The 25909-nt window shown below is 40.2% G+C and overlaps 1 protein-coding gene across 3 annotated transcripts in view; it reads right to left on the bottom strand.

Annotated features, from left to right (window-relative positions):
* Nucleotides 1-2333: 2333 nt before the first annotated feature.
* The window catches only part of KCNQ1 (potassium voltage-gated channel subfamily Q member 1), a 355093-nt gene continuing 331517 nt past the window's right edge, over nt 2334-25909 (bottom strand). For 2 of the 3 annotated variants that reach the window (XM_065637046.1, XM_065637047.1), the window contains one exon: nt 2334-4556. In XM_065637046.1, coding sequence (XP_065493118.1) covers nt 4356-4556 — 201 coding nt within the window. In that variant the 3' untranslated portion in view covers nt 2334-4355. Of the gene's footprint in view, nt 4557-8869; nt 8955-25909 lie in introns of all 3 variants that reach the window. The other variant, XM_065637048.1, reaches the window with a different exon arrangement.

Here is a 25909-nt window from a genome sequence, read left to right as displayed (position 1 = left end):
ACCTTTTTCCTTTTCTTCTCAATGCCCCTCCTCTTCCCAAACCACCACCCCATCAGTAAAATGAGAACAGTAATTCCCATCTCAGCAGGGTACAGGAGGATTAGCTGAAAACAACTTTTACCTTTTCTCCTTTAAACTCCCAGAAAAGAAATTCTTCCTGTCTTTACTTTTTTATATTTCAAGAAGCAATTTGTTTCCTGCTCAGACCTTTTCAGCTCAGTGCCCTGGAATATTTCCACCTTCCTCAGAACTGATGGGTGATAAATCAGCCCAGAGGTGTCTGCTAGCAACAACAGCTCTTAACTTGCTGCAGTAAAATGGCTATTTAATCTGCTAACATCCAAAGATTCTGGCCTCAGCTAGTATTCAAGCATAGTGCTGGCATATTGCATTATTTGAAATGAACCTGCTTTAAAATACAACTGTGAAAATGAGCGATGGCTGGACTTCTGGTCTTCTTTTGTAAGATGCTATGCCAAAGGGGATCTAAAACCCAACATCCTCTCATTGTCAGTTTGGTAGCAGGCAATTCCAACTCTGAAACTCTTTGGGCTCAGAATAATAAAGACTTTGCACATGGCAGGGATCCAGGGTGGCTTTGACTTCCTGAGTAATTATTTACATGATAGTGGTACCTCAGGTCTCCAGAGTGCAGGTCTCTCCATACTAGGCACCGAGCAAATATATAGAAAGGGGTCATCCCTGTCCTGAGGAATTTGTGGTCTAAACAAACAAGTGGGTTGAGCAGAAGAGGGGGCGCAAGAGATGTGGCTGAAAAGGTGAAATGACTCGCCCTAAGGTCACACTGTGATATTAATGCTGATGCCAGGCATGGTGCTTCTGTCTCTTGAATTCCAACACAGCCCCCTAACCAGGAGCCCATGCTTTTGCTCATCTCCCAAACCTCCTCTCTTTCACACATCCTCCCCCTTTCCTCCCATTAATCTCTCTTTTTACAAACTTGCATGGTCATCTGCCTCTGCTGTGGACTGAGACAGGGTGAACCTTCATCACCACCTTCAGCTGGGTGGCCCCACGTTTCTCCTCCTCTCCTATTCACTGGCTTCCTACCTTCCATATCTGGCATAGCACCCAGTAGGCTGGGGAAGCTAAGACAGCTCATATTTTTTTAGATGACTATTTTTTTTTTAGCCGACCTTTATTTATTTAGGCAGGGATGGAGGTCCAGGGTCATCGTACACCAGTCTTGAAACGCGAAACTGCTCTTGAGCTGCTCTGAGACTCCCTTCTGCAGCCTCAGATGCCTTTATTTGAACACAGTTTTTAAAAACAAGGTAGAAAACTATAAAGTCAAGGCTTTGTCTACCTTGCAGTTTCCTTTGCTCCCTGCTTAAGCTATTAACAAATATTTTCTACTCTTTTCTAAAAACCTGCTCTGGACAGTTCGGATGAACAGCAGACACCAGCAGATAAGGTTTCAGCAGAAACACATACTCAGCTGCATGCTGGTTACTCCAGGCTGGTCCAGCACTGAACTCTTCAGCTCATCTTCCTGCTGCTGCTGTTCCACAGCACTCTGTGAAGGAGAGGTGCTGAGGTACCTACTTCCAGGAGAAGTCGTTGAGGTATGAAGCCCCAGCAGGCAAGACAAATCCAGTCTGGTCCTCCAAACAGAGAGGTCAGACTGTCTCCAGCGAGGACTTGGGGCAGCTAGCTCCAGGCAGCTGCACGACAAGTTTGGATGGCTCATTTTACGATGTCCCTCTTTAGCTGGGAAAATGCATCATCTTCCTTTTCTTAGGATGAGGTGGATTATCCAGCTTTAAGTACCATGTCTCAGAGCTGGTTGTATTTCAGAAAGGATCAGCTGGACGCAGGTAGGGAATCACCAACGTGACGGCAACTTGCCACCAGCCTTGAGAATCTGTAAAATACGGTTATTCCCAGGATTCTGGTAACAGTGATTTTTGGATGGATATAGACCAGCTGACACATCGAGAAATGGAAATTATCTTGAGCATGAAATGCTTGCTGTGCCAGACTGTTATCACTGAGATTAGCTGCCAAACACAAAATGTAAGTATGGTCTTGGGAATAAACAGGGTAAAGCACAGACCTGGCTGCTTTCAGCAAGGGCTACAACACACACCTTTCTCCCTAAGGCCACCCCAGCTGATTAAGTCCTGTTTTTCTTTTACTTCTCTAGTAAAGAATCAGCAGAAGGTTTCCAGTGCCACATTGCAAATACGGCACCTGTACGCTGTAGAGCGAGCTAAGAGAAAAAAGAAAAGCAAAGCCAACAGCTTTCTTGTGTGTATTAAGTGTCTGGATTTTAGAATAACTAAAAGACATGGCTCTCTTGTCCTGTATTTTATTAGGAAATTAACAGGCTGTTTGATAACCTGAAATTACATACTGAATCTCATTTAAAAAATGTTCAAAATCATGGCAAGAATTTTGATTTCTATAAAACATAATGCCCAGATACAATTCCTGTTTACGCCTGTAAATTTCTACATCCTTAACATTTATCCACTGTACAGCAGCAAGGCTGGATAATTGTAACGTAATCTGTAAAGTTAAATATAGTATACTTTTCTCTGCAGTCCAGGTGAAAGAGATGAAATGTTGAAAAGAAAGCCCGGAATATGAGCAGCACTCTGAGAAGGTTCTCTGCAATCTCACCTCATTACACATCAGTATTTCAGACTGCTCAAAGATGTTAAAGGCTGGTGATATTAAATGCTGTGCAAAGTTACGAGGCTTTAGGGCATCAGTTTTCCAGGAGAGGGAAAGGGTCCGCAGTGGGGTACAGGCTCTGCAGTGAGGGGAATGGGGTGCACTGGGTGGGTGTGATGCTCAAAGTGCAAGGGCTGATAAATCTGTCTACATCTGTCTACATCTCCCTCTTTTGCCAGCAGTGTGGGCTGCCACCACCACCACCACCACCACCACCGCGCTGGACTAAACAGCTTTTCCTGACACTCTGTTCCACGTTCACAGCAGGGCTGGTATGATACAGGTGCTGACTATCTGCAAGGGCTGAATTTCAACCTTAGTAATCAAAGCCCAAATCCTGCTCATGTTGTGTATCTGAAAAATCACACTGAGCCAGATGCTGCTGGCTCTATCGCGAGTGTCATGTGGGGTAACATGGCTCAGCTCCGACACTTGTAGCTGAGGCCCTCAGTCCTCTAACTTAGAGCCGGCACTTCTCAATACCAAATGACCCCTGTAGGGAGCTGAATTCCTCAAGATGTTATCCATTAAACCAGGGATGTCAAACTCATTTTCACCAGGGACCACATCAGCCTCGCGGTTGCCTTCAAAGGGCCGAATGTAATTTTAGGACTTTATAAATGTAATTAGTCCCTGGTGAAAATGAGTTTGACACCTCTGCATTAAACTATTCAAATTGTCATATGTGCTGTCTAGAGGAGAGATGCTTTCCTGAACTGGCGCCTCGATTCCTGTGAGGATTATGGATGCTCAGGCAGTGGTCAGCTCAAGCACTTGACCAGCAAGTCCAGTCACTTCAGCCTCTTGTACTATTCTTGGCAAACCAGTAGATTTAAGAAGTAGTGGGCCACCTTTTTTTAAAAAGCTATTTCAGGACAAGTACATTCAGACCACTGTGTTTTCTACTTATATATAAATTCTTTGGCAACAATTTTCTAGAAAGCAGGATATTTTTTTCTATGTAATAACTTCATTGTCTCCCCATGAAAAACTGATATCTTAAAAAATCTGTAGCACTTTCCACTATAAATAGTATTGTTCCAGATTAAGGATTAGTTCCTCCCTGAAGAAAAACAGATTTAAAAACCCTGGTCATTATCTGATAACTGTTTATGTAGCGACGTTAAAATAAAACAGAAAATCATTCAGTATGTGGTTTGTCATTTTCTAGAATGTTAGTGTATGTTTATACAATAAAACCAACATAAGTTATCCTAGTTTGTTTTAAAAACCTTAGTAGTAGAAATATATTGCTATCTGCAGATTCATAAACAGAATGCACTTTTTCCATCCAAGTTCAAGTATTATTAGAATATTATTATTACTATTATTATTATTGAAGGAGCTCTAAATCCTTGCCATTTTGCCTGTCTTTAAATTGTTTTGGTCTTTCTGAGAAATAACGAGTTGTGATCATTTGTTCATGAACAAAATCAACATGGAACTTTGGTAAGTTTTGCCTGGTAGAAGGCAGCCTGGCAATCCTTTGGCTAGTCGGAGTGGCTTTAGAAGAACATATTTGAGACTAGTGGTATAGATACAATGGTTGCATGTTTTCTTGGATGGCTGATGAACTTAGTTCCTTCCAAGTTCTCAACATTCAGTCTCATTTAAAGGAGAAAGGTGGGAAGAACCCAACCCAAACTTATACCACATCAGGAGATATCATCCTCATTTCTTCTTGGCACTGTGAGTTGCTCATAGGTTGGCAGGGTGTTATTAGGGAGGAAAAGATCCGAATTGACGTTGTGGCCTCTCTGAGATGATCTGTTGTTCCCTTGATCCCCCTGCTGATGAGAAATCAGATGATGCAGCATATCTGTAATGAGGTTCAGCTTCTGATCCATTTGTGTAACCTACAAAAAGACAAAGAGGTTTATTTAATAGCAGCACGTGAGAAAATTGTAACAAACAGGGTGATAAAAACGCACTATTACAATGACAGTTTTCTTAATTAGGATCACGACAACCTTTATGAAGACACCACAGATTCCCAGCTCATCAAATAGGGCATTAGAAATTTAACGCAAGTTGGGTGAGGACAGGTCTGTTAATACTCACCTCTGGGATGCGCTTTGACACTCATTTTATACCTGGATGAATGAATGACAAATGGGCTTTTAAAGAGAAGTGCTGGAGCAGAGAACTAGGTCCCAGAACTGAGTTTCTGTAGGGTTTTGTTATTATTATGTCCATATATTTTGAAAACATGATAAACTTCTAACATGCTTATACGCCTTAATAACATCAATATGTTCTAGTAAAGATCTGGTCTATTTGCAGTGATCTAATCAACTCTAAGCTAGGACTGACTGATGCTCTTTGTTACATTTGGGTCCAATTACCAGCTCAGGCTACAAAATACTCCACAGATATTTTTGTCAATGTGAGTGTAGAGCAGCTGGGGTCTGTGGCAAGGGCTGGGAGTGGATCATGATTCAGTTTTATGCCCCCCTAATGGCACAGTGTTTGCTAGAATTACCAGTTGAATGACAGGATTCACAGCAAGCCAGAAACTCTTCTAAGATGGGTGAAAGTTGACTTTTCAACTGGGGGGCTGAAGGGGAAGGTTCAACTTGAATCCATAATGCTCATTTTCTTCTGCCTTTAGATAGAAGCTCATTTATTTATTTATTTATTTCCCATTTTTCTGCTCTTTCTTCTAGCCTTAGGAAGAAAATATAATGAAAAATCGGGATACTCAATAGAAGCTAGGTTATGGATTTGTCCAAAATTTAGACTCTATTTGGTGCACATTTATGGTACTCACAGGAAAATCAAGAACAAAATGTTTCTAGGAGCAGCACAGATTCAGTCTCTGGTTTCTTGCATCTTCCAACCAAGAAGTAATCTGTGCCACCCCTTTTATCTGGCATGGGAAGCCTCCTCTCTGTGCTGCCTCCAATGTACTGAGCCAGACATCCTGAGGGGAAGATGGGCTCTTCCTGCTTCAAAGTCATGCCCACTCTCTGCCCCTTGGCATGGCAAGCATTGAAATTGGGCAGCGAGTCCGTCTTATGGCCTCGTGCTCCCTTCTGCAAGCCTAACGAGAAAGTCATGATTTTGCCCTTGTAGTCTCCGACTACAGACATCCCAAAATGCTAAGTAAATTCTAGGCAAAAAGATGTAATAGGTTTTAAAAAGGGAAAAGAAAGTAAGTGCAAAAAAACCGTGGTACAAATAAATTTCTGCCTAAAATATCTGCTAGAAAGTAGTGAAAGGCACATAAAACCGCCAGAGAGAGCATGAGTGGGAGCAATTTATATGTGCCTGGCTATCATCCAAGTATCACACAGGATAGTAAAAGACAGTAAGGTTGAGCAGAACATCAACAAACCTGGAGGATTTCAGCAGAGACTAAAATGTTTTTCCACCGTAGAGAAAATGCTGGTTTTTTCAAACACTTTGTACAACTGGTAGGGAAGCAGATACAGTGATTTAAAAATATGAGGTGCCAGAGATTTATACTTTGCAGCTGGTTTTGAAAACATTAGGCAAAGCACCCTACATGGTACATGAAACACTAGTAATTCTGGATGGAAATGGCTGTTGAAAGATGAGATTCTTCAAATGAGGAAGCTGAAGAACACATAAGTTCAAGATTGCTCGAAGAAAATGTAGATGGAAAACTGAGCAGATCATCAGGTTTTCATTTCCTTACTATTTGTTCTCTCCCTTCAAAAACGGCACGCTTTGCCCAAGTGCTGCCCATCACAGATGGCAAACTCATGATGCTCCAAGCGTGACAGTACAAATCAGATATAGTGAAGCCTGAAAAATATCTCATTCCTCCATCCCCACTGCCCAGGTATCACTTGCTTTCTGAGACAGCTGTGCTGGAAGGACTGTAGTGGAAATCTGCAGACAAACAGCTATCTTCAGAGCCCGAAGGACAACTTTTCCTCTAACAATAAATGTCTTTTTGCTAGTTATTATAAACTAACAAGGGGATTTTTATATATATATTTCTTAATTTGTGATTCCAGGCAGGGATTACCAGAGGAAACACAGACTGAAGATATATCTGGAAAATGTGCATTTATGAAACTCTTGCAGTGAGGAGCTATTGGACATGACAGTAGATTGGACTGAGATCTGGATAGCCCTTCAACAGCTGTGCATCTTGGTGATGAAATACTGGAGAGAAGTGAGATGTGAATATTCTTGCTGGGAAATAAATTCCCAGAGATAATTGTCTAATTTCTTCTAGGGAACGAGGTTTGGCTGCTGCAGCTGTGGAGTGCAGGAGGCCCATAGAAGCAGAGGCAGAAGCTAATTACTATTGAGCTGAGTCATATGAGTTAAAAGTAAAGACCTTCATCTTCGATGTTCCTGCTTATTGGGGTAGGCCTCTAAAGCCACAAAGCTTTTGTTGAGAGAGGTCCAGATAGCTGGTCGTGTTTAATTGTTGTTTAATGAGTTTTGCTTCTCAACAAAGCAAGGCATTTCTCAGGGAGTCCTGCGCCTGTGAAGGGCTTGTTCCAAGACACGCTAAAGTCAGTGGTAGTTTTTGGCAATCGCAGACTTCCAGTGACTTCAGCAGGCTCTGGATCAATTTTGGACTGAATTGTAAATCCCAAGTAGTAAAATATTATTGGGATATTACAACAGAAGGAGCAGCCTGGATTTCTGTACATTGCTCTGCTCATGCTTCTTGGGGCTGTATCGGAAAAGATGACATTGGCAAATGAGATGGCAATGGGATGATGGTCCCCCATCCTTGGTTCTGCCAAAGTCTTCTACCTGAAGTGTGAGACATTTGAAAGAGAGAATTAAAAGCCACCAGAAGGCGACTTCTACTGTCATCCCAGGCCTCTGATGTACAAGAGTAAGAGGCTTATTGGTGAACAGCCTTGCTTATTAACATTCCCAATCTGCTCGTCGTCATCCAAACACACATCCTGAAATAGACTGTTCACTTGTTTGCTGCAGAGATAATCATACCCACTAGAAAAATCTCACCCATTTTATTAAACCAGCTTTATGCACTTAGCATGGAGGAGTGCATCATCTCCCCTGAATTATACTTTCAAACACATTTACTTGATTAGAAATTAGCTATGATGCCAGAATGAATAAAAGTAAAGCAAACAGAAAAACTGCTGATGTTGCTATAATCTTAACTGCTTTGGACAACTCTGATCCCTCTACTTAAAACAGCAAACAGTGTTAATTATGTAGAAAAATAACTCAGACTGATTTGTTTCTTTTAGGAAAAACGAAGTAAGCTCTTTCTAGCTGATTTATGTTTCATCAGAGGCATGATGTTTGGATGATCGAATTCTTTATATGCAAATAATTTCCTTCGTATTTTACAGTTGTTGGGGAGAGGAAGCAGTGTTTGAAACTCTTCAGAAATTACACACCACCGTTACTCCTAAGTCTTACTGAAATATTGTATGAAAACAAGATTTTTCCATCCTCCAAGATAAGGTTTTTATCAAAAAGATCCAAGGAACATAGATCAAGCACAGATGGAGAGAAGCAGATTTAAACAAGTTTTGAACCTAGCTCTTGGAAATTAATAAAACAGTCCCATCCATGCAGTGCACTGAAAAAAAGCCAACAAACCAAACAGTACTTCACAGAGACTGGAAGATTAGAGCACAAATTTTAAGCGGCACATCAGGAACAAACGTAGCTATGTTACAGAACAGATTTTTGCTACCCCTCAAGAACTCACAGAGGCACCTGAGTACTCTGACCCCCCACACAATTGACTAGTGGTGATGACGCAGTTCCTATCAACCACAGGATCCTCTCAGGTCACATTTTCAGGAGAAGCAGTCCCCTACAACAGGATATAGAATGACATGCCAGCTTCTATATAGGTAACAAAGGCAATGCAGGATGTGCTAGTGAACAAGACAGAGACTGTTCTTGTGACAAGAGGAAAGAACAACAAAATGAGCAATTTATCTATTAAAATTCTCCAGATCTTCATATTACATGAATTTTAAATGACCTGTAATTTTAAGCGTTCATAGCAAACTCACGGTATGATTCAGAACATGAACTGTAACAATAAATTTATTTCCTTGCTTTTAGAAACAAAAAACCCAAAGAAGCCCAGGTGGCTCCAGGGACATCTGGAGGAGAGCCTCCTTTGTGCACCCCTGAAATGGAGAACTAAAGAGCAGCATTCTGGAGACCCACTCCCCAAACTTACCTAGGGATTTACTGCGAAGGGGCAAGGACAGGCGGAATTACAGAGCTGAGGGGAACGCTATTTTCAGCCATGGATATTCAGGATACTGGGGAAGCCAAAGGACAAAATCAGGAGTTTGGCATCATTTAGGCCACAAAGACCACAAATTACTAACAAGTTATGCCAAGCGCTGTTCCATGATCTGGAGGGATCAAGGTTGATTAATGCTGTTGATTAAAGCTGTCTCATCCGCCTTCTTTCTCATTCTCAGAGATTTCAAAAGTAAATATTAGGGGTAAAAATCATAGTCCCTTTGGACAGAATGGTGGTTTATAACCACCTATGTTCTTAACATGGTTGACTGATTAAACAAATAATTTGCGCTTAATCAAGAGATTTTTTTTCTCAGCACAGTGCTCACTTGGTGCGTTCAGCGGGACTGTGCTTGTTCTTAGTATAGAAAGCTGAGCAGGAAGCTGCTAAAGGAGAAGAGGAAAACCAGAACGCAAGCTACGCTTGGCTGAACTAAAATGTGATAAATGAAAATTTCAACTACTTTTCCAACATTAGACTCTCAAGCCTGCTACCCTGACTTATCTTGAGTAGCGTTCATTCCTGGGGGTACAGCTTTTTAGCTCAAAGGGAACCAACTCTTTAAGGCACTTTTTCAAAATAACTGAAGCTGACTGGGGAGATTGTCATATATTTGTCACTGCTGGTAGCCTCTTAATAAGGAGGACCCTATTGTTCTGCAGTGTAGCAAACTTCTAGGGAAAGAAAATGATGCTTTCTTCATCTGTGCATCCTTATAAGCGGTGTTGTATAGAGTCCCTAATGCATTCACTATCCAATACTATACTCGGTAATGAGCTAGCTTTATATTTCAGAAAAATGTACAAAAATGTCCTTTCTGTTAACAAAATCACTGTCAGGCACCCTAATGACTCAGTTGAAGAAAACATAAGAGGCAAAAAATACTCCAGAACTTATGATACCTGTTAACAGCAACGATATGAAGGAAGGTATTGGTATCAGCAGTACTTCAGAAAACAGTGAGTGTGTTCTGCAAATGAAGGTGTGGTTATAAATCGTGTTTTTCTTCAGTGGGATCCATCCTGTTTAAGTAGCATTCTTGAGAATCTTTGAGGAAGCTTCGGAAAGCTGCTTCCCTGGCTCTGCTTCTTGCCAAGTTCCTACACATTTTGGTATCTCAATATTTCTGAAAATTACTGGTTTAGTTTTGAGGGCCCTGTGGACAGCAACATATACGATGTTAGGAGTGGCTTTCCAGAGGAGCTCAGGGATAGGTGTGAGAATCTTCACAGAGGATTTACTTTGAACGTTTCTCTATGCCTATAATAGTGGCAGGAGAGACTAATAATTTCATCATTATTAAATAAAGTTTCTTTCTTCAGGTACATGACTCTTCAAAAATTATGGAATGAGTCTTCCTTCCATTTACAGTACCCAAGATCCCAGATCCTTGCAAATCCCCTAATCAGAGCTTCTGGCTTCAAATTGTTTATTTTGTTGCCAGAAATCAGGCAGCAGTCTCGCTGGAGGTTATATACCCATTCCTGAGGTGTTTATAGGAGAATGTAATCTGCATGAAGGAAGATTTGTTCTCCAGACTGTCTGTACTTTCTCTTGAGAGTTGGCCAAAGAAGGGAGTATGTGTGCGGTGTCTGGAGGAAGGATAGAGGAAGTGGAGCCAGTGAGAAAACACGCTCCTCTAGTGTAAGATTACTCATCACTAGAAAAATATAAAGGCTGAGCTTCTGAGTAACAAAATTAACAGGATTTGAGGGTTACATGTGACAAGTCACTTTCTAGTCAATGAAAATATTACATGAACACTGTAACCACTGTCTTAACCGACAACTAAAATGGATAACTTTGAGACAAAAAGCATCTTTGGAAAGAAAGGGTTTTGCTACACACTGTGTCCTAAAATCAGCTCTCTTGCATAAAGCTATCAATGCCAATCTCTTCTTCGCTTTGAGATACTAAGAATTTTCTGTTTTTTCAGTAAACTGACGCTGTTGCTGGTCTCATCTTACTCTGCATTTTTATAGTAAAATATTTCTCCTACACTTTTCAAAAGTGTAAAAAAACCTCTTAGCAGCAGTAGTAGTAACCCTTAAATGGCTGCTGATAATTCACCATTAATCAGGGTGCGCTGCCTGTGCTTTCAACAGAGGGTGATGACCTGGGAATGGGAAGAAACTTCTGAGCCATTGAGTCAAGGTCAGAGCTCAGGAATAACCAGGATTTATAAGCCAGTTGCTGGTTCCGATTCTCCAGAAGTTACCTTGACATCAGTGAACTGCTATTAAAAAGGGTTTGGCCCGGCATAGTAAATTCCTAATGCACCGTATAGAAACTCAGTTTTGTCACACATTTTTCTTAATTATGCTGGGAAGTAAAACAAACCGGTAACACCAGTATGTGGCCATTTGATTACTGACTGTAACACTCGTGGCATTTTAAAGTAATTTTGTTTGTTTGAATAATTTTGTCCTGACTGTGCAGAACAAACTTCAGGGTACCAGATGCTCAAGCTATAGGAAATGGAAGAAATGACAGGGTTGATTTATGCTTTCTTTCTTTCCATTAGAATGAGGAAACCAATTTTGATAATCAAGTAACTATACTGCAGAGAACTATTTTTCCTTTCCAAGTGTCTTTTTCCCCGAAGAAAAAAATGTTTTTCTAAAAGCTTCCTCAAAGCTTCCGGAAATTCAACATCTCTGGTTAACTATTCACTCAGCTCCATTTCTTTCATGTGGATTTTCAGGATTCTTAAAAGAGTGTAGGTTACAACCATAATGCCATTTTTCAGATAAGATGTCTCCCTTGAATTCTATTTGAAACTGACAATAGTAAGAGACATGTTCTGACAGGTCAAAACCTGAAAAACTGATATGAGAAAGCCACTTCAGTAACTTGTGATTGAATAAAAAATATAATATAAAATACAGCACATATGTTACCAAATGCAGAATACTGGCAGCATTTTTTTATAACTGCCTCTTTCATGATACTGCCATTTTTCCTCATATGAAAATGAAGAGACAGCCTTCAGGAACAGCAGTAGCTGAAGAAGATGTTACACGATAGAACAGAAACCTTCACAGCTATCTTTGACTATTTCCAGCCAATTATGCACAACTCATATACATAATCCCTATGTGTATAAATGCTGCAGATCAGCAGCAGGCAAAACTTCAGGTCCAGGAGGTCTATTTAGCAAGACCTACAAAGACACAAGTGGCAACAACAGATGCTGTGCTTATATAAGACAGCAATTCCTTTAAGATCTTAAAGATTATGAGAAATAAATAGAAATCAAAAGCTACAAACATACAAGTTGATTTGGTTTTTATATGTCACCTTCATAAAATTATCTGGCCATAACTTTCTGCTTGATTAAAGGAAGCAAGGTAAGATGAATATATAACTCCTTCTAACAAGGAGGTTGGTAAGACACAGGCAAATGGAGGAATTAAGTTACGGGAGACTGAAATACGCTTGGCCATGGATGGTTATAGAGTACAAGACCTCAAAAGCTGGAAAGCTTTTGGGGCTGTGCTTGTTTTAGAAGAGGAGAGGATTCAGAAAGGCCTGAGGGCAAAAAAAGTCAGAAAGAGATGACCTAAAATGCTGCTAGTCAAGACAGAAATGAGGACCATGATGGATGCGGCTGGAGGAGATGGCAAGAAGCAGAGACTGGACATGGCTCCTACTTGAGAAGAGAGAGCTGAGAACAATGGCCTTGGTTCAGAGCTTTTGTTATTGCTATTAACAACTTGCAAAAATATTTGGCTTATTTAAAACACCCAAACCACTGGAAGTCAGCTCTTCCTGAGAATCTTTAGCTCTAGGTGTAGATTTGGGCCATGAAGCCCCTCTGCCTGCTCATTGCTCCCCAAGGGCAGCCCAGCTGGCCTTGCAGGACTGAGCACATGCCCAGATGTGCACAACACTCACACATTGATCTGGCATCCAGAGGGCTATAGCCAAGCAATTAAAATTTGTGGTTGACTCTTGGTGTAGATAAATGAGACAAGACTTAAAACATATGGAAATTTTCAAGTTAGGACAGCATCCAAAATCTACAGTCTTTGGCCCAGCACAGCCTCAGGATACAGCCGTTTTCTTCTAAAAAATATTACAAAGGTCAGATATTTCGTTTTTTAACCCTTTCCTCTAAACTAACAGAGAAACAGTAGATGAACAAGGGAGCACAGTTTTTCTCTCCTTGGATGAAGACAGGAAAGTGAAGTTTAGGGCCTTGTCTCTAAACGTAACTTTTATCAGGAGCTACTAAAGAAGATAAAATCCCCCTGTCCTATTAACTGAATACTCTAGATTGTTCAAGAATTTAACTTCATCTGCTGTAGCCCCACCTTCAGGAAACATTCTCTCTTTGACCAGATATGACTGTCCTCCATTTCCACTTAAAAATAAGACACAAGTTGGCAAGAGGAGAGGGATTCTTTCCTTCTAAGTGAATCAATGATACCAAAAGTATGAAGCATTTATGTATCCACAAAAATCACGGGACATCCGTCTAGCAACATCATCATAAAGAGTTTTCGAAATCGAGCCTTATGGAGGATGTCAAACAGGCTCGAGATAATAAGAAATATAAGGGAAGTATTGACGAAAGAAACTAGTAAAAAAAGCTCCTTATTTTTATGCAATAGTTTGGATATACTTATAGAATAAGTAGTAGTAATTAGTGAATCTTATATCCAAAGGACTGTGTACCTACACAGTAGGACACTGCAGTAGCTCTGTACTGTTATTGCTAGCACAAAGTGGGGAAAACCGAGGCAGTAAAGCTAATGGCCCACCTCCAGGTATGCTAAACATCTTTAACTTCAACTTCGAAAGAGGAGCTCTAAAAAGACCTCAAAAATATTTTCCCCTGTCCTGGGCAGATCTTCAGATCTCAAAGAAAATTTCAAAGCACTTTTCTGGTTTTTAATGAGACAGAAGGTTGGAAACCCGATTGCTTTCTCATTTCCAATACATTCTTGTTCAGCAAAACACTCCTACGTTGTGTCCTTCTGGTTGAGCACCTCAGTACCTATCTGCAAGGGAAAGACAGACTCTCTGTTCAGTTAACAGGCACTTATATTTCAGATGCTTCAGTTCCACAGATGTGAAGAAAACTCCCCACGGTACTTGCCTCTGGAGGACTCTTTCTGCTGGTTTAATCACGGCAGTACAGCCTCTGAATATCACCCCATATTTTTGTTGTCAGAAGCTTGGCTACCAGACAACAGCTTTCTCCTAGTTGTAGATTCCTGTTTCCAGTGTGGAACAGTGGCATATTTACAAAATTTTAGGGCTAAAAAGAAAGCAAAGGACCCAACTAGCAAAAAATAGATCCCAAACTCTTCAACGAAATATACCCCAAACCAACCCAACCCCCACTACCACCCTCACCAACTAAAGAAAACAAAAGTGACTAATCTTGACCTCTCTCCAAAAGGGAATGTTTTGCTTCTTGAATGCTTGGCTCTGCCTCTTGAATGATACTGGGACTATGACTAATAACCTCTTGCCGGAGTACTGCTGATAATTTCACCACTGAGTAGCCGTTCTCGTTCTGGATCATCATAGTATGCACTTAATTTGCCAAGATTTTAGCTAAAAAAACCCAAGCCAAACAAATAATAAGATATACGCTCATAATCCCCAGTGTCAGAAATACATTTTTCATCTTTAACTGATACATTTTGCCTGACAATTTTTCCCCCTTCCTTCAAACTGTTATTTTTCAGATGCCTGCTATGAAACAGTTCCTTTTTTCCTTTCTTTCTCTCAAACACTTTTCCTAATTCAAACCAGATTTGAGACTGCTGCTCTTTTAAAAGCAAATATGCCATGTATGACATCAAGTTAGGTCAGCATCACGTATGTTATGTTTCACATTCACCCACATGAGGCATCCATACAGCTTTTTAAAGGGAATAAAGCCAGACCGGGTGCACTGGGGGTTATTTTGTTGGAAGTGAGTCACACCCACAGGTTATGGATCTGATCTTATGGCATGGTGTGAGTATGGAAGGGCACCACTATCTCCTTTTTGCTTGAAATGTCGAAAATCAAGATGACTTAGACTGTTGTTTCAAAAATAGATTTTTGGCCAGTTCCTTTTTTAGCATCCGTAATGCACTCATGATTTATTATTTGATAGTTACTATATGGGCAAAAAAGGATATAAACTCCTTTGTACATAAAATGAGCTTAAAAAAATTAATAACCATATGATGGCTTCTGCGGCAGTCAAAAATGGAAGGGGAAAAGGAGTGAGGGAGAGAAAGGGAGAGAAGCAATTATAACAACAGTGAGTTTTGAGAGTCCCTGAGGGCTGATGGTAATTAAACCAACGGCAACATGAATCTCTGTTTGATGTGGTCATGAATTTGTTCTCAAAAGAAAAATCTTTAAAAAGATTCTTTCAAGAGAAATTTTTAGAGAACAAGCTCAGCATAAATAATTAGACCAGAAACACTTTGATAAGTGTTATTACGGAGAAGTCATTTATGGGCCATGGCATTTGAGGATTAGAATCCTGGTGATAGATAAGGTGGCAAGTTTGCGCCCATTCTGCTTGAGTCCGCTCCTCAGAAAGGCGGCGGCCTCTTGTTTTGCCATTGCATTAAGCTTTACAAAGACACAGATGCACGACAGAAAATTTCAGTGGGAAGCTCAGTGGAACGAAAGAAAACCACAGACAATTCCAAAGGCACTTCTAATTCCCAGGAGATGCCCAGAGATCAGAGGTGAAATTTATCGGTGATAAAATGTCTGCGCGCCCACTCTACTCCCCCGGTCTTTCCAACCGCCATTTGCTTCTGCTGAAATCATATCCTTGGAAATATCTCCTTCAGAATAATCTAAAAATAAAAATGCTTTCATTTTGTAGAAATGTAGGCACCCAGCAAAAGCACTGAAATCCAGAGAAGATGCAGGTGCTCTGTAGCCCCTAAAACAAAGTTACCTTGCATGCTCCAAAACAGCATTGCCTTTATTTACTTATTGTTTCAAAAAGTGGAGGCATATACAATCGATCATAAGCTAGCAAATAACCAATGAGTGAACTAGAACCCAATACATTTACCAGTGGAAACTCATGTTTAAAAGGAAAAGAAACTGCCTGTTGGCTGTCATGGCATTATTCATAAAGGCAAACTAGCACATCTTATGGATACCAGGAGTAAAACTACAACAAAGGCAACCAACTGCTAATGAAGAAGGGTTTTCAGTCAAATTTCATGGGTCACACAAAGTCATTACCATGCCTGCAGGAGTTCATCAGCTCTGCCAGTTGAATTTGGGGGAAACAAAGTGATTATTTTTTTATGCATTTTGTAGTTTCAGACATTTTTCTTTAAATTCCAAGTTGTGAAGCCAACCAGTGATGTGAGAATACCAGCTTCAATTTCCAGAGTTAGCTTCTAACCAACGTTATTGCAGAGAAAGCCTTCAAAACAGGTCTTCAGTGTACACCAAGGTCTCAGAAAGTAGATTTTAAAGACTCTGATATATTTTTTTTCCTTAAATACAACCTTATGGCTTTAAGCCAATTTTCATACGCTTTGGAGACCTGATAGAATTTTAAGACCATGAGACAAAACGTTTTCCTGCTGCTGGTAACAAATTCTGCATGGGTTAACTTTCCAAACTTGTTCCATTGCAGGTTTCCCTCTGGTTTGGAGTCAGTTAAAATATCAAGGCTCTTCTCCGTAACATTTTAAGCTATAATAACTGTAAAAATAAACAAATGTTTCCAATAAAATAATGTGTTTGAAAAACTTAATGGATGACAAAGATAATAAAAAAATCCTTAGTGCTTTTCCTTGTCAATAGCTTATTCTAGGAATAGAGCCAGGCTGGGCATTTATTTGGACTGGTAAACCACAACTCAAAGAGTGGATCTATTGGCAGGGCAAGTGACTGTGCCGTGGTGGAAGCAAAAGGTTCACAGTCTTTCCTAGCTGATCAATCATCATGACAGGCTTGAAGACTAAATGATCTGCCCAGCTGCAGATGTTAGACGTGCATCCACCTCTTGCTGTTCTTCTGATTCATAGGCAGTAGCCTGGATTGTTCACACTTAAGATAATGATGATCATTACTGTTCAAAACAAAAAGGATTTGGGCTTTGTAATTTTATCGTGTGATAGAGGTGGCTTCTACACAAGATAACACAGTACTTGCAGTCTAGACATGATGAAATACTGGAAGATCCTTCAGGCAGAGGTGGTGACAGTTTTGCACATAAAGGTTTGACGTCTCCCTTCTCCACTCCCACCCGCTACGAGAACTGTTATCAACTGCACAAAGGAGGAGCAGGAATATGTAGCTGGATCTCTCCCCTCAAGCCCCTGCCATTAAGGGCTGCACTAGTCCCTGTTAAATCAATAACGAAATGAAGCTTCTCTGCAATGGGAGGCAGCATCTGTTTCACAGCACACAGTAACACTCCACAGCATTTACAGATGGGAAACAAGTGGCTGCGATGTGCAGAAAGCACAGGAGAACACCACAGTGCCAGAAAGAAGCTACCCAACCTTGTCTGTGACAGACAGAGTGCTACAGCATCTTTAGTGGTTGCAGGTGATGAGAGACATCACTTTAATTCTCATCTAAAGGATATCTTCTTCAGCATCACAGAGGGACCAACTTTGTCTTGGGCATCAGTCAGGAAGGACTTCATTGACAGTGGCACACCAGGAGGGAACAGCAGAGCATCAGCATGCTGCTCTCTGAAGCGAGCTGCAGCCTCCTCCTCCGGGAGACTGAGCACTTCTGCTCACCGCAACCAGACCGTGCTTTACTTGGAACATCGGGGTATCACCACACAAACGGGTTTAGCTGCAGGTATTTCTTATTTTCCCTTTGCATATTTTCCTTGAAAGAGTGAAAGAGTTTACTATGGAGTTATTTATTTTCTTTCGTCTGCTAATCTCTTTTGGTAAGTAGTATCTTTTTTTCCTACAGTCTGAGAGAGAGAGTAATCAGCTATTCAGTGGAGAAATTCATTCATCCCTAATCATTGCAGCCTTTGGAAAAAGGTTGTCAGATATCATCTACTAAGACTTTGCAGATTAAAACGCTAATATCACTCTGAATTAATTAAGACATTTTCATCCATTTTCATGGATGACTTTAAGTGATTTAGCTAACAATTTTAGCTCTGACACATCTGCTCTGAAATGTGAAAGGAGTTTGATTCAGTCTCAAGTAACATAGTTCCTTTCAGGTATAAGTTGCTCCTTTTTACTTTATAGTACCTGCATTGTTGATTTATGTATTCAATCAACAGTCTTTTCAAATACAGAAATAATCTCAAATTATACCTATGTTTTAAGATAGGTTCTGAACAACCATGGGAATAATACAAATGATAAAAAGATTACATGCTTCTGTTTTCGGTTTTGACCTCCAAGACTCAAAATGCTTTATGATACCCAGTACTCATGGCTGAGGAAATGGAAACAACAGAAGGTCAAATGACCTGCCTGAAGTCCTGCAGAAAATGATGGCTGAGGCAGGAACAGCCCTCACATAGGGGCCTGAAAACCCCACAATGACCACATCGATGCATCTTTCAAGATGGATCATGGACTGTCATGATGACTCAAGTGTCTGACACTGCATTTTAAAAGCTGATTTACAGAGAAGGCAGAGGAGGTCTGGCTGCACTTACTCCTCTCTGGCTCAGCCAAGGACTTGCAATGCACATGTGCAAGTGAGAAGAGCATGTGTGACCAGCTCTGATATGCATTATTTATATAACAGTTCTACTGACTGAAAAACTAATAAATCCACAGCCTGCAGATGATGTGCAGACATACAGACACATCATCACAAATATCGCTTTGTCTTGATTCTTTGTTTCCTTTTTTTTTTCCCTTCTTTTTTTTCCTCCCCTGCTGCAATACAACAGAGCATCTACTACAACAGCAAAATAAGCCCCTGGCTAAAGAAGCAGCTTGTTTAAATCACAGCAGTTCACCACATACAACGGACACGTAGGAATGAGTGCAATTTTCCAGGGAAATATTTCTATATGAATATTTCACATAGGTCAAACTTTGTCAAACGCGTTTGTGACACAGTGCTGCAAGGTGTTAATCCTTCCCTTACTCTCTGAGTGCCCTTCACACCCAGGGAGCTTGTCAGTGAGTAAGATCCATGTGTTTTGGAAGAAATAAGTATATGTGAAACACATAGCCTACAACTTTCCATAACAGCGATTGCACAATATGAGAGGTCAAAATGAGGTTTCTCTCCTGACGTATTGAAACCATAGTCTATTTATAACTCTACCGTTAATTTAGGGCTTGTATATCAGTGCTGGACAAAGAAGCTTGCCATGTGTAGAAAATGACATGAACTCAATCTTTGCAAACAGTCCCAGAACCTAAAAATGCTTTTGTTAGTACAACACCACCTGTACTAATTACGCACTTCACTCACTCAGGGGTCATTGCTCATGGCAAAGGTTTTAAATCAGCCACCCCAGGAGACAGACATCATTATATTGCTAGAGCAGTCATTCTGATCCTACAAAATTAGGCAGCCCTGGAAATACACTCACTCTCTGAAGTCTCTAACTGTGAAAGACTGTAACACCTCATTGCTGGGCACAAGAACACAGTCCAGAGCATTTGAATGAAGAGAGAAAATTAAGAGAGTAATCAGATACTGTTGTTGAAATTTTTAGATTTAAGCATACGTTCTTCTGACTTTCATGTAAATGACATTTTTTTCCACCTCTCATTGTATACCAACACCTGACCCAGCAAAACTTGTAAGCATGTTAGCAATGTCAAATAATACCATTTTATTCACTTTGTGATTCATAGGTGCTATTTATGTGCCTAAAATTATGCTCAAACTCAAATGCCAAGGTCGGCATTCACTTTTTTCACTGATGTAGTTCTCTATTTGAAGTCATCTGCAGTTCTCACCAGATGGTCCCTGCTACACTGATGCTAATCAGTGTTGGTACTTCTTCAGCTCAGTATGCAAAACTTGAAGAGTCAATGGTAGATGACCTGACCACCAGCATCTAGCTGGTCAGAGGAGGCAGAGATACCTGCATTTCACATTCCTCTTCTCCTAATCTGTCAGTCAGCACTTAAAACCCATCGGCAGATTTCTCACCGGCAAATCACAGAGCAGAAAGGTACTTTAGGTAGGTGCTTCCTTCAATTAAATACAGTCCAAGGTTTTGTGCTGTCCTCCATATAAAAGTAGCACCATTTCTCCCAAAGCCAAGGAGCACCACTGGCATGGGCAGGGGTCTCCACAGCCGCTCTGCATGGCAGCACCATACAGCGGGGGAATTAAAAGGGGAGTGGGAGAAGAATTTGTTCAGAAACAGCAAAGAACAGGAGCAAGGGCAGAAAAATAATGGAGCAAGGGCAGAGAAAGGATCTTTGAAGTGTTCAGCAGTTTCACGACTGCCTCCTACGTGAATGCTAAAATTCTTCATAAGGTGCCTAGGAACTCTAACATTCAAGCTAAAGGCAATGAATTGATTCATTTTCTGTCAAATTATCTCCAAACTCTTTAATTCATACTTCATCTTGTATTTTACAAGCGCACAGTATACATTGTCATGGACATGTAGATGCAATTTTTTTCTTTCATTTGCGTGACCCTTTTCAGTCAGATTCATTAGGCAACATTAGAAAAAAAAATAACCCCTTAAGCTCTGTGTACCCCATGAACCTCTGTCTGTCCCTCCACTGTGGCTCAAGAACGGGGACATGTTCTGCAACAGTGTCTCCTAAATATACAATAGTCCCAATTCTCTTCTCTTTCTCCCCCGAGTAAATGAGGAGTAAACGTATCGATGTCAATAGGATTAAGGTAATATAAATGGCCTGAAAATGAAGATCACTGTTAGCAGTTAGAACACACCAAAGGCTTGTCCATTTGCACACAACATATCCCCTACAGTAATTGGATGTAGTACACAGCACATAGCACTGAGAAGAACTCACATTACTAAGTGGAACACTGTTTAAAGCAGATCTTTCTTCAGTGCACAAATAGAGACAGTGTATTCTTTTACTCTCGTAAAAAATAACCCTGTCATACAAATTCTAGCCATGTCTTCATTCTTCTGTTATTTAAATCTCCTAAAACTGCACAACTTCATGGAAAACATACTATTAAAAAACCCAGAACAAAACAAAACAAATGAACAAACAGAAACCACCAAACCTGGCAGGATATATTCAGAGAAACTACAGTTTTGGAAAAGACATAGCAAGGTTTTTAGCATACACTCTAAAAGTAATGATAACCAAAAGGTTATCTAAAGCATAATTTAAAGAAATGTGTTTGCATTGTTTGCAGATAAAACAACCCTGAGGCCATGTGTAAAAGTCCAAAACTGCAGGACAGTAATGAGTTTGTGAATCAGGACTGTAAATTCCCCGTGCAGAGAATGTGGGAGCCATCAGGAGCACACACGATTGAGTCAGCAGTTACCAAGACACATACATACAGCACAGGCCACTCCAGTCTCCAAACTGCCATTTATCATTTCCTGAGAGAACAGTTTCTTGGCAAGCCTCCTTTAAAAACATTTTTTTTTCCAAAACAACCAACCATTCCAGCAGGCTATGAATACAACTATAATTTGGTCTATTTTTCATATCAAGTAGACTATGGGCTCTGTTTTTCAGTTAATTAAAGAAACCTTCCTTTCAGATTTCCAAATGTTGTTTGCAGCAGGGTAGATCCCTCAACAAGCCAGCTCTAAAACAGTGCCAGTTGCAGATTAAAATGTATGGAGAAGGAGAAAAAATAAAAAGACATAAATAAAACCGTGGTTTGAAGTTGCAAAGCCCAGCTTACATAATACCAAATTCGGTCACCCTGCCAAATTAACTTTTGTCTTTGATGAAAATAGCTGTCTTGGGCTTGACTGTACTTCATACTCCAGAAAGTGTAATGGCTCAGAGCTGCCTTTCAGAATTTGAACTCCATCTGTTGTTGTTGTTATTATTATTATCATTACTACTACTACTACTATACATGAATAGCACTTAGGGGCCTCATCTGAGATCAGAGCTCTGATGGGTATGAGTTGTCTGCAAACAGAGAGAGAAACAGCCCGTGCTTTGAAAAACGCATGATCTGAGCAGATGAGATTAAAAAGGGGTGGGACAAAGATTGTGTTTTCATTCCTGTTTTATACATATGGAACTGAGAGACAGAGAGATTAAATGTCTTGCCTGTGCTCACATAAAAAATATCTGGGGCAAAAGCTAGGAATCGAACCAAAGTTTTCAAGTTCACATCAGCTTCATCTTCTTTCATTAACCCTATGTTCACTAACTACAAGACTGTACACAAACCTGTATTTATAAGCTGAGACATCAGAGCTGCATGCAGCCTTTGGGCATACAGGGCATAAGCACAGGAGGGGAACAACCTGACTTTAACCTCTTGCAATAATACATATGTTCGCATAGCAATAGTTACTTGTGGCTTTGCTTCTTGCAGCTTTAGAAAAATCAAACTTAGGAAATAAAGTTCCATATTTTGATTTCCTATTTGGTGAATGAAGTCTGGATTCTGCTATTTCTCTGCAGAGTCTTCTGTGCAAGCAGCTACAGAAACAACAAACTGTGCCATGCTTCAGGAAAAAAGTAAATGATCACTTAGTGGGTTTCTCTAAACATCTGACCTGCAGTTCACACATTCTTACTAAAAAAAGAAAAGGAAAAAAAGAGTAGTCATACGTGTCTTAGTAAAGAACTATTATATTACTTTGTCTTCAGAAGACTTCTGTTTTCTGAAAAAAAACAAGTAGTTTTCTACTTTAGAAGTAGTTTCCTTCTGAAAATCAAGTAGTTTTAATTATTTTAAAATGGTTATTTAGATCATAGAATCATAGAATATCTCAAGTCGGAAGAGACCTATAAGGACCATGGAGTCCAACTCCCTGCTCCTCGCAGGACTATCTAAAGCTACACCATATGACTAAGAGTGGTGTCCAGATGCTCCTTGAACTCTGACGGGCTTGGTGCCCTGACCACTTCCCTGGGGAGCCTGTTTGAGTGACCAACCACTCCCTCAGCAAAGAACCTTATCCTAATGTCCAGTCTGAACTTTCTTTGATGCAGCTTCACTCCATTTCCTCGTGTCCTATTGCTGGTCACCAGAGAGAGAAGACCAGCATCTCCCCATCTGCTGTCCCCATTTACCCTAAGAATGTGTGACTTCAGAGGCTCTCACTTTGGCCAAATTAAAAGTCAGATTTTTTTTTTTTTTTTTTAAGAGAAAGAATAAATGTACCTGAAATTAGGACAACTTCCAGAAAAATTTCAAGTCTTCATTCCAAGGTATGGATGCAGGAGAGCATCTTAAAACACTTACAAGATTTTAAAATAATCTCAGTAGCATGGGCAAAATTATGTGTCTCTTCCTAACTTTCTTCTTGGAATGGCTGAATCTTTTCAGCTGAAACATTCTAAAAAATTTTAGTTATGAAGTTTTGGTAAGGCTCTGAAGCACTCGCAGCGCCCAAGAACAAGCAGGTGAGTACACACAATAAATCCCAAAATACGTTTACATGGGAGACAAACTGTGCTTCATTACTTGGCTTCAATACCACACTTTCGGTTACTGTTACAGAAAAGAGGACTGTCATTTCTTGCCTTGGTCAGTAAACCGAGTTTCTGTTGTATGGGAAATTATGGCATGTCACAATTTTTTTAACCTCTCAAAATATCGGGTTATATCGAGATGTGAAAATTGCAAACTATTTTAATTTGGAAACACCTAAATGGCTGTGGCTTCCTAATGAAGGCTGATAGTACTGAAACGTTTCGTTAAAAAAGTAAAAATGCTATCACTATCCCAAAGTGCTTAAAAGGAGTAAAAAGACAATGAAGACTAAGTGCAGCATTTCAATGTCCTTGGATTAAACTTCTGGTCACAATGAAAAAGGCTAAATCAATAATTCCAAGAAGGTTTGACTGAAAACATTATCCAAGTAGCCTTGTTTACATGTGACAACACAGAAGTTTCTAACTGGACTTCTATTTTTTCCCAAAAGGCTAATTTTTGCCAGCTCTAAGATAAGGTATTTAGGACTTCTTTTCAAATAACCCCCTTTCTTCCTGACAAAACCTGACAAACCAAATGTGTCAGTCCTTCCTTGCCCTCCTGAGATGTTGACCCAAGGGCCTGTTCATTGGGGAAACACTTTGGAATGGGCCCCTGTCATGAGGGAGCCTGTCATGAGGGCTATCGGTTTTAAAATCATGTAAAAACCTGAAGAATTTCCTGTTTCTGTAAGTGGCTGTAACTAGCTCTTTCCAGCAGAAATCCCTGGAGAGGCAAGTTGTTTTTCCCTGTACAGAACTTCAACAGCTAATGCTGCAAAATAACAGGGCTGCCAATAATCTATGTATGATCCTTAGACAGCTGAAGTGCACCTTTCCATCTCCAGCTTTGCCCAAGGTGAACTGGTATCAAGTCCTACAAGGGAAGCCTTCTGAAGCAGCCTGTGTTTTGGGACCACTGTGTGAAAATACGATAAGTTGGGTGTCCGCTAAAGCCATTGAGACCTTTGCCATTGACTTGAAAAGGAACAGAAGCACAGTCAAGAACAATTGATTTTTATCAACAACATATTTACTTTAGGATTAGCCCCAGGAGCATTCAGGTCAGGGCTGGCCCTGGAGGCACTTCAATCTGAACAGTCAGTCAATGCTAGTCTACTTTTTCAAGTTTTGATAAAAAAGTCTCTCCAAGACTTTTAGTTGTGGAAATGGATGGAAAATATAAATCAATCCAATTACTAGAGGTGAAAATTTTCCATTAAACTCTTGTATTATTCAGTTTCAGTGATATAAGAAACCACCTTGCTCCTGTAGCCCAATTTGTTAAGCCAGTCACACACACATTGATCTGATTATCAGGGAAAATACAGAGGGGAAAGAAAACAGTAAGAGTCGGTCATGTGGTTTTACGAGACACAGGTCAAAAAATCTCAGTCCTGATTGTCTCTTGAGAACTGTAACAAGCTCGAGTTTATCAAGAATATCCCAGCTCAAGAAGAAATGCAGCAAGATTTATAAACTGCATGGGATGACACTGAGCTCCATGACGCTACCGACAATACCAACAGAGACTCACAACCGCACCCAACCTGACGAGACCAACCTACCACCACAAACACTGTGTAGAGGGAATTTAACATAGAAAAGGAAGACGCTGAGGACCAGCTGCTGGCGACCCTCCTCTGCCATCCATAGGCATCTCCCTCTTTGGCTATAGATGTTTCTATAGAAATTTTAAGACCCTGTTTTCTAGGCAGGCTCCCTACTCTGTGTAACTATGACATTGTTTCTGATATGAACAGTTCTCCGTGCCACGAACCTCCTCCATGCCTTTCCCCCAAAAGAAAAAATCCTGATTGAAAACCAAAGCAAATAGCAGATTTTTATCACATAGAATTTGTTAATAATACTTTCCCTGAAACAGTTCCCAGGCCTTTTTAAATGCTCAAATAAAGGCCCAAACATTTACAGCCAGCACTCTAAGCCAACTAATAATTTATCTGAGCCATACTGAAAAGCTCAAGAGGGATTTTGAATGAAAAATTTAGTGAATAAACTGATAGCCAAATACTGCCTTGGAGTCCTGCCACTGTAATACACAGGAGGCATAGAGCTCTGTCAGTGACCAATGTATACATTGAAAAACAAACAGTCAATCAGATAATAGTTAAGTCTTGTCAATCTAAAGCAGAAAAGATAATGTCTTTGAGTAAACCATGAGCCTTAACATTTTAACTTCAGTGGCACACAGATGACTGGGTGTTAAACTCCTACTGCCTTTTTTTTTTTTTCTCAAAAAAGGTATTTAATCATTTTACAATAAGAAAGGCAAAACTCTGCTTTCAGAACTTCATGGGAAACTTACTACGTGGAGAATTCCCAAAGATTTTACTGAGTGTTACAGAATCTGCATGTACAGACCAGGATTAAATCTCACAGCATT

Source organism: Caloenas nicobarica, chromosome 5 (assembly GCF_036013445.1).
Source record: "Caloenas nicobarica isolate bCalNic1 chromosome 5, bCalNic1.hap1, whole genome shotgun sequence".
Lineage (NCBI taxonomy): Eukaryota > Metazoa > Chordata > Aves > Columbiformes > Columbidae > Caloenas > Caloenas nicobarica.
The sequence above is the reverse complement of the archived record's forward strand: the minus strand, read 5'-3'. Positions and strand labels throughout refer to the sequence as shown.